General features: G+C 40.5%; 1 protein-coding gene across 4 annotated transcripts in view; it reads left to right on the top strand.

The window, feature by feature from the left end:
- The first annotated feature begins 5,236 nt into the window (after positions 1-5,236).
- The window catches only part of ABCD4 (ATP binding cassette subfamily D member 4), a 29,586-nt gene continuing 25,020 nt past the window's right edge, over positions 5,237-9,802 (top strand). The window contains exons 1-2 of one of the 4 annotated variants that reach the window (XM_061611729.1): positions 5,237-5,752; positions 9,560-9,678. In XM_061611729.1, the coding sequence (XP_061467713.1) occupies positions 5,718-5,752; positions 9,560-9,678 (154 nt within the window). In that variant the 5' untranslated portion in view covers positions 5,237-5,717. Of the gene's footprint in view, positions 5,753-9,559; positions 9,679-9,802 lie in introns of those variants that run through there. The other 3 variants (XM_061611726.1, XM_061611728.1, XM_061611727.1) reach the window with 3 other exon arrangements.

Here is a 9,802-nt window from a genome sequence, read left to right as displayed (position 1 = left end):
ATGGCCTCTCCTCTGCTACAGGAACCCTGCAATAAAATGTTGCTGTTTATCCTCAGTTTATCCCCTAACAGGGGAGTGCTCCTAATCAGGGCCCCAGACAGCTGTACAACGGGGAGAGGTTTCAGAAGGAGAGGAAAGGAAATAAGAACACTTCCCCCCCTTTCCTATCCTCCTGAAACCTTCCCATGCTATGCTACATAGTGCTCATGAGCGCAAGTTTGAGCCCGCCTGTCACCTCTGAATAATAACGTGCTTTATTGCAATATGAGAGGAGGGAGGTTTCTGTGACTGGGAAAGAAAAAAGGAGTTATTTATGCTGTCCCTCTTCTTCTTTGACACCCACCCTATTTTGTGATTTGGGGTTGCTTTTAATTGTTTTTAATGCCATATTTTAAAATTGTTGTAACCCACTCTGGAACCTTGGATTGAGGGACAGGGAATAAATGTTGTTGATGATAACAATAATAATGCTCCTGTATAGTGTAAAAAGGTGAAGAAATAGTTTTTTATCCTCATAACACACATCTCACCCAATCTGTTCCTCACTCTAGGATACTATGAGCCGTTAAGGGTTTAAGGTAAGCAGACTCACTCCCTTTTATTTCTCTCCCTGTCCCCACAACATTCAATGGCTTAACTGTCCTAAGCATTCCACAGGCCTGGAAGTCAATGAGCAATAGGTCCTTGCAAAGCTTTCTTTTGCTTTGGTTTTTTTTCTTTTAATGTACAAATTAATAAACTGGTTGTCTCCCAAGTGTACAGAAACCACGATCTTATTTTTAGGTGTCCCTGCTTTGCTTCCTAAGGGATAGATGAGAGACTACACAATGTATATTATCTTTTGTGCAGACACATTTTGAACCCCGTGTACAATTCTGGTTGAGAAAAGGTATTAAAAAGGGGGCAATAGAATGGGTCCAAGGATCAGAGCAGCTGAGGGAAGCCTATAGCAAGTGGAGATTTTTAGTGTAGAAAAAAAACAAGAGGGTTATAAAACTATGGACAATGTGGAGACAGTGCTTAATTTCTTCTTCCTGTTTCATAGTACTAGAACCTGGGGTGGCCATTTAAATTAGTTTAGTAGTTCAATAAAGAAAATGGTTTTTATACAATTTTGCATGCCCAAAAAATGTGGGGATTGCTGCTAGTTTAGATGGCTTTTTAAAAAAAAAAAGATTGCACAAATTTATTGAAAATAGATCTGTCTCAATAACTATTAGCAATGATAGCTAAATGAAACCTCAATGTCTAGAGCAAGATACCCCTGGTACAGGCAAGCATCTCCTTCATGCCCTTCTTGTAAGCATCAAGAGTCACTGAGCTACTTGCTATTGGAAACAGAATGCTGGATTAGATAGAAACAGGTTGGATCCAGCAAGCTAATTCTTTAGCTCTTGAAACCATCCAGTCCATATTTCACCTGAGACTCAGTGTTCTGGGTCTGCGTATGAATCAAGTAGATTTTGTTGTCTGCTAGAGTTGGGCCAGGAATGGGGAGTGTTGCTCTTGGATGCAGAGATGGATTGCATTTGGGCTGCAATTTATCCTAATAACATCACATTCTAGACGGACACCTGTATTTTTGGGAGCCATTCTAGTTTCCCAAAAAGTGTTCTAGAAATAAGGATATTTTGTTGTACATGAATGAAGCTTCACAATAAAATTGGCACTATCTCACAGTTAACATCTTCCCAGTTATGAGCACATATGCTTAGTCATCATTATGGTACATAGATAGATATTACATGTAAAAGAAAAAAAATGTAAACTCTGGAAGCATGGGGGAAAATATTTTAATTGTGAAAGTAACCACTTTTGTTGTTGTTGTTATGTGCCTTCAAGTCGATTACGACTTACGGTAACCCTATGAATCAGTGACCTCCAACAGCATCTGTCATGAACCACCCTGTTCAGATCTTGTAAGTACAGGTCTGTGGCTTCCTTTATGGAATCAATCCATCTCTTGTTTGGCCTTCCTCTTTTTCTACTCCCTTCTGTTTTTCCAGGCATTATTGTCTTTTCTAGTGAATCATGTCTTCTCATGATGTGTCCAAAGTATCATAACCTCAGTTTCATCATTTTAGCTTCTAGTGACAGTTCTGGTTTAATTTGTTCTAACACCCAATTATTTATCTTTTTTGCAGTCCATGGTATGCGCAAAGCTCTCCTCCAACACCACATTTCAAATGAGTTGATTTTTCTCTTATCTGCCTTTTTCACTGTCCAACTTTCACATCCATATATAGAGATCGGGAATACCACGGTCTGTATGATCCTGACTTTGGTGTTCAGTGGTACATCATTGCATTTGAGGACCTTTTCTAATTCTCTTACAGCTGCCCTCCCCAGTCCTAGCCTTCTTCTGATTTCTTGACTATTGTCTCCATTTCGGTTAATGACTGTGCCGAGGTATTGATAATCTTTGACAAGTTCAATGTCCTCGTTGTCAACTTTAAAGTTACATAAATCTTCTGTTGTCATTACTTTAGTCTTTTTGATGTTCAGCTGTAGTCCTGCTTTTGTGCTTTCCTCTTGAACTTTCATCAGCATTCGTTTCAGATCATCACTGGTTTCTGCTAAGAGTATGGTATCGTCTGCATATCTTAAATTATTGATGTTTCTCCCTCCAATTTTCACACCTCCTTATCTTGGTCCAGTCCAGCTTTCCGTATGGTATGTTCTGCGTACAGATTAAACAAATACGGTGATAAAATACACCCCTGTCCCACACCCTTTCTGATGGGGAACCAATTGGTTTCCCCATATCTTACAATAGCCTCTTGTCCAGAGTATAGGTTGCGCATAAGGGCAATCAGATGCTGTGGCACCTCCATTTCTTTTAAAGCATTCCATAGTTTTTCATGATCTACACAGTCAAAGGCTTTGCTGTTATCTATAAAGCACAGGGTGATTTTCTTCTGAAATTCCTTGCTCCGTTCCATTATCCAACGTATGTTTGCGATATGATCTTTGGTGCCTCTTCCCTTTCTAAATCCAGCTTGGACATCTGGCATTTCTCGCTCCATATATGGTAAGAGCCTTTGTTGTAGAATCTTGAGCATTGCTTTACTTGCATGGGATATTAAGGCAATAGTTTGATAATTACTGCATTCTCTGGGATCCCCTTTCTTTGGAATTGGGATATATATTGAACGCTTCCAGTCTGTGGGCCATTGTTTAGTTTTCCATATTTCTTGACAAATTTTTATCAAAATTTGGACTGATTCAGTCTCAGTAGCTTGTAGCAACTCTATTGGTATGCCATCTGTTCCTGGTGATTTGTTTCTTCCAAGTATTTTAAGAGCAGCTTTCACCTCACATTGTAAAATTTCTGGTTCTTCTTCATATGGTTCCTCCGTGAATGAATCTGTCATCCTTGCATCTCTTTTATAGAGTTCTTCAGTTTATTGATTTCATCTTCCTTTTATTTCATCTCGGTCAGTCAGTGTGTTCCCCTGTTGATTATTCAACATCCCTACTCTTAGTTTAAATTTCCCTTTCATTTCTCTAATGTTTTGGAATAGGGCTGCTGTTCTTCCCATTTTGTTGTCCTTTTCTATTTCTATAGAATAACTATTGTAATAGTTTTCTTTGTTCCTACGTACTAGTCGTTGTATAGTTGCATTTAGGGTTCTGACCGTGTTTCTATCTCCTTTTGCTTTCCTTGTACTCTATTAATTAAAATTCCATAGCGATCCCATGGGCCGTATAAAATTGACTCACAGACCACATCTGGCCTATAGATCACTAAGTGGCCATCTCTGTTCTAGATCTTCCCCATACCCATGATTAAAGGATTTTTTTACAAATTAAAATAGTACTATCCCAGGCTGCCCAGTCACTGAGGCCTTTGGAGGAGTCACTGTTAGTGGTCTCCCACTGCCCAAACCCCACAGCTCATATCCACCACGAGCAGGGCATTTAGTATTGTGGGCCCAATTTTTTGGAACTTCCTCCGAGCAGAGATCAGACAGGCCCCCTTCCTGTTAAACTTCCAGCACTTGGTGAAGCAAAACTTCATTGTTCCCTGCTGAGAAACTAGGGTGTGAAGCAGTAGATAAATTGTTGAAATAAATAACTGATGAATAATAAATAAATGCTGCTGTGCCAGCACTTATGGCCAGGATCCATCCAGGCCAATCTGATTGGATGTTAAGATTTATTAAACTTGGATGATGATGGATACACATTACTTTCAAACACGTTAGTGCAGTTCTTGATGCAGATAAGTCGCCGTGTTTGTTCACACACAGCAAGTAGGCTAGTGATTTTCCCGATGTCAAAAATACATTTTGAAAACAGGAAAATGCCATCCTAGGCTCCTCAGCTACAAATAAGAACCGTCAGGTACACTCAACTACAAATAAGACTCAGTTACAAATAAGAACAGTCCCTACGCCCCTCCCCATTTATTGAAGGATAGAGACTGCATGTTGCCAAATTCTTCTTTTGTTTTTGGAAAATCACTTACATTTCGTCAGAAAGCCTGTGATTCTCAAATGCCCAGATAATAAAAAGAAAACAAGGACCATTTTATTCATGGTTTATTTTATACTAGGTCTTGAATATTATGCCATCCATTCCATGCACATTTAAGGCGGTAAAAGAAGGTCCGCTGTACTCTCTCTCAACATGTAGCCAAGAATTCCGCACTGAGCTGGTAGAATCTTCCATGTGCGGGGCAAAAGTGGTGAAAGGACGTTGCAATTCATGTATAAAAACAACCCTCAAATAAAACAATGTTAGCGCTTTCTCTCTCTGTCTCTGTTTATACATACACATACTTTGATAATAAAAACAAGAGTTCTGTTGCTGACTTAACATCGGGGTGTGTGTATGCGTAGATCCTGAGTTGTTGGGTTGCTATTGCTAATGTTTTTCAAAGTTATTGAGCTTTTGGTGACTGCGGAAAGGGAGAAAATAGTAGGGAAGTTTAAAGAAAGAATATAGCGTATAGCTTGTTTGTTTGTGTTTATTAATAAAAACTTTGTCCTGCCTCTTCTTAATTTGTAATTCAAATAATCCTCCTCTCCTATTTAATTCCATCACTTTTGCCCCGCACGTGGAGTTTAAGAGCTGCAACCGGGAACCGGACGTATAGCGTCAAATCAATGGAAGCTGTGGAAACCCCTTAACAAGAGCAAGGGCTCCCTCTGCCTCCAAAGCTGAGTACAGACCACACATTATTTCCTCCAAAGAATCCTGGGAACCGTAGTTTATACCTCTCAGAGACCATTCCAAGCACCCTTAACCAACTACAGTTCCCAGAATTTTTTAAGGGGAACTGATAGATTTCTAGTTCTAATTAATTAATTGAGCAGTGACGGAGGTTAACGGGCTTTGCCATAGAGATATGAAAAACATATAGACGTGTGGATCTGTTTAACTTGTTATCTCTTTGGTTGAGGAGGAGCCATGTTTTCAGCTCCTCCCTATCTCAAGCCAGGCTTCGCCTTCTTGTTCTCGGGGCCTGCTGTAGCCACTCTTTCCTAACTTTATCCTCCCGAGGGTGACCGATCTCTTCAGTTCTTTAGCGGACTCTGTCGTTTCTGAGGCAGGCGCTTATGAATAATCAAGAACGTTAATGAATATTCATCCACTCCTTGAATGGGGGCGGGACCAGACCGGAGCACCCGGGGGCCGCTTGGACTTTGGCCTGCTGAGTGAGATTCCGACTTAAGAGTTGACGGGGCTTTGTGACCTGGTTCAGCTCATTCATGGCTCCCAGGACAGCAGCGTTGGGGAGTGCCCGGTGAGAGCTTTGGGTTGCCTGTAGCGGGGCGGGGGGCGCTGGGCTTCCGCCGGCGGGAGACCTGAAGATGGTAGGGAGGGTAAGAGAGATTATGGTTGCTGGGCTGAGACGAGGGGGTCGTGACCATATTTATCAACAGAGCCTTCTCTGTTGTGGCCCCTAGATTATGGAATGCCCTAACTTGTGAGGTAAGATCAGTCCCCTCTCTTCCCGTATTTAGACGGCTGCTGAAGACCCATCTTTTTATCCAAGCATTTACTTAAATTTTTACGTTTTATGCCATTGTAATTATGATTTTAAGGATTTTATGGATTTATGTATTTTTTGTATTTTTATATCTCTGTATGGTTTTATGTATGCTTTGTATTTTTAAATCTATGTAATCTGCCTCAGGGCCCACATTCCTGGGTGAGAGGTGGATAACAAAAGTAAATTCATTACTACTTTATTATTATTATTATTATTATTATTATTATTATTATTATTATTATAACGGATTAGGCTTCAGAAAGGGAAGAAGGTCAAGAATATCACATACACTGCAGGATCCCCACGCCCTTGTACTCTGAACAATCTTCATCCCCTTTAGTTCTGCCCCTCATTGGAGCTCTTGGTAAGAATAATACTTCTCTGGAGACATGCTGGATGCACCCAAAAGTCCATCTCGTCCATCAACCTGGACCCAGACATGCTGCCTCTGGATTTATTTATCTGTCAAGAGATTTCTACACCATCTTTCATCAAAAATGGCCATAGCGTGGTTTAGAAAAAATGAGTTCATATAAAAATATTTATTTATTTATTTATAATAAACAAGAACATTCAAATAATAGTCCTAATAAATTACATAAATAGCATAATTAAATACACCCTAAAAATGATGCAGCCCATCATCCATGAAAAGCCTGGCAAAAAAAAGAGTTTTTACCTGGTAGTCTGAAAGAATAGAAAGGGCACTTCCAGGCTGCTGCTATTTTTGAAACGGAGATTTAATCACATCCTGGCAAATTCAGTTTGTGAAATTATAGCTGATTGGGAGGTCTTGCACAACAAATCCACTTCCCAAAAAGGCTGGACTTTTTGCAATAAGGACAGTGAGGGGGAAATGCACTAGAAAGTGCGGAGCTAACATTTGCTTTAATGCAATGTCACCTGACTTCCCCACAAGCAAATCAGGATGAATTAAACTCATTAAATAACCAATGTTGTCTAATCTCTCTGTGAACAAATCAGGATGAATGCTCAATAAACAGTGTGTCTGGAAGCACCTAACATTGGGGCAAGACACACCTCCATCAGGAAGTCATTCCTCAGAATCTGCATATAGTGACTATCCTGGAATTTGTCACATCCCCCCTTTAAGGCCATTGAAGGCAGGAAATACTTAGTATTTATACAGCACTAGAGCAGGGGTTCCCAAACTGTGGTCCATGGACCCACAGTGCTCCACAGGGTCCGTGGCATTGTCTATGAAAAACAGGAGCAGAGGCTGTGAATGGCAGGTGCAGCATATCAAATATTTGGATTGTTTTTCATTATATTTTTATTGCTTCTTTTATTTTTTATATTGTATTTTATTATTTTATTGTATTTTATGTTGTATTCTGTGGAATTCAAATACAATCAAATACAATATATGAAATAAAATAAGCAATAAAATACATTTTAAATTCATATAGTATCTAGCACAGCACACTGAGATTACTACAACGGGGGGGAATCATTGTGGTCTGCCAAGACCCTCAGCAGTTTTCAAATGGTCTCTGTGGGGGGGGGGATTTTGAGAACCACTACATTAGAGTGTTCGATGTGCTTTACGTACATTATCTTTTTGTTATCTTTGTAACAGCCCTGTCAGGTTGGTCAGTACTATTAACTCCATATTGCAGACAGAGCTGCAGGGACTGAGAGTGGCTTGTTTAGTGAATTTGTGGCAGATGTGAACAGGGACTACCTGATTTACAGCTCAGTCTCTTAGGTGCTGCACTATCAGCCTTGAGGGTGCGGGTTGGTGGTGGTAAATAAACTGCATCTTTTAGAAACTGGGTGAAGAATTAAGGGGAACCCCTGAAATGAAGAGTATTCAGAATGTTTTAATCATGTAATGGTAAATGTCTAAGAGTCCACATTGTACCTGAGATCACCTAACATAGATTATTTGTCCTTTAAGCATGCCTCAGCCACATAGTAGTGCCCCTACCTGTGGCTAAAAAGTGGTAACGAGTGGCTTATTTCTCAGCCTTTCAGTGCAGTTTTTCTTATTGGCAAATTAGGGATTCTGGTCTGCTAGTGACTGAATTTATAGACTCTGAAAGATAGGCAGTAGCAGGGCAGTGAGTTGGGGTAAGAATTAGACGGGCAGAAAAGGTAGAAAGGAAATTAGAAAAGGGGAGCTTTGGGGGATGCTTGAGGGGGAGGCAGTGAGAGTTCTGGAACTACCGGATGGCTGTAATGGAACCAGGGTTTAGAAGACTTGTGGGTGAGATGCCAGATGGAACAAGCTAATCTGGGTGGAGTAAAGAGAGAACCCTTCACAAGCCTGATGGCATATAGATAAATGGCCAGCCAGTGAGGATAACTAAACACGGGCTGGAACTGATGGGATGCAAGAAAGGGGGGAGGTGAAAAGCATCTATATCAAGAGGACCATCACCCCCATGTGCTTAGAATTAGGAGCTGAAAACAGCATTTCAAAAGTAAAGGGTTCCAGCATGCTTATTCATCCTTTGATTTTGCCCATGAATGGTTTTACATGTATTGGCAAAATCCTGCTGGTAAAATGTGAGCACTTTCAGAAAGAAACAACGACACCTCTTAACTTACAGCTTGACCACAATTTTGCTTATCTGTTTGTTTATCCTACTTGAAAGAAAGTTCTTTTCCTTTTAGCAGTGAAAATAGTCTAACAAAATCAGCATGGCTGGCAAATATGTTTGGGATGTTTTCCTAGATGCTGCTGGTGCAGGTTTACTGCAGATGGAAGTAGGAAATGAGTGATGGAAGGTTGCCTTCATGGGGGAAGGGACTTGTGGCAAAGAAGTTTAATGTATGGAAGTTTTAATTTAAACCTCATCAAATTTAGTTGAAAGATCAAGTCAAGGAACAGGTTATATTTTCCAAGGGGTATGAATAAACAAATAATTTCCCATGGATCTCTGCATTTCCTAGTAAGACTCTTTTTGCTACTATGAAAAATTCTGGCTTTTCCATATTCCCTACATACAGTGCACTAAATTCCTTGAAGGAAGGAATACAAATGTGATTGGTTAAATGCCATGTGACTCTTCCTTGTCTGAATCTTCCCTCAGATTTTTCCTGAGTATGGAATCAAGACCCATATTGTTCTCGTTTACTATAGAACTTCAGTACATTTCCAATGTGGCATAGTGGTTAGAGTATTGGACTACTACCTGGGAGACCAGGGTTCGAATCCCCACACGGCCATGAAGCTCACTGGGTGGCCTTGGACCAGTCACTGCCTCTCAGCCACAGAGGAAGGCAATGGTAAACTCCCTCTGAGTACCGCTTACCATGAAAACCCTATTCATAGGGTTGCCATAAGTTGGGATCGACTTGAAGGCAATCCATTTCCATTTTCTGGTCTTCAAAGAAAAGATCCGTTCCAATACAGAGAGGATTCACCATTCCTGTCGTGGGCTACTATTGGAATATCAGAATGAAACCTCTCCCATTCCAGTTCTGGAGGGCAATTTGAAACAACAGTCTGAACTCAGTAGAGAACTGTGTATTTGTGTGGCTTGCTTGCTAGCTTTATAACCCTGCTGTTCTTGAATCTGTCTTTTTCAGCCCCCGGCTAGATCGGCAGTTTCTCCAGCGCTTTTTAAAGATCCAAGCAATTTTATTTCCTGCATGCTCCTCCAAGAATACACTGATGTTCCTCACTTTGCTTATAGTTGCTCTGTTGGGTAAGTAACTAGATTACTAAAAAAGATGATATAGAACAGTTCCTTTTGCAGAGCTCCATGAGTCTTGTCATCTTGTATAGGAACAAATTTGGAGCTCATCTTGTTTCTTTCTTCCCCTCTCACC

The sequence above is a fragment of the Rhineura floridana genome, chromosome 2 (assembly GCF_030035675.1).
Source record: "Rhineura floridana isolate rRhiFlo1 chromosome 2, rRhiFlo1.hap2, whole genome shotgun sequence".
Classification (NCBI taxonomy): domain Eukaryota; kingdom Metazoa; phylum Chordata; class Lepidosauria; order Squamata; family Rhineuridae; genus Rhineura; species Rhineura floridana.
The sequence above is the reverse complement of the archived record's forward strand: the minus strand, read 5'-3'. Positions and strand labels throughout refer to the sequence as shown.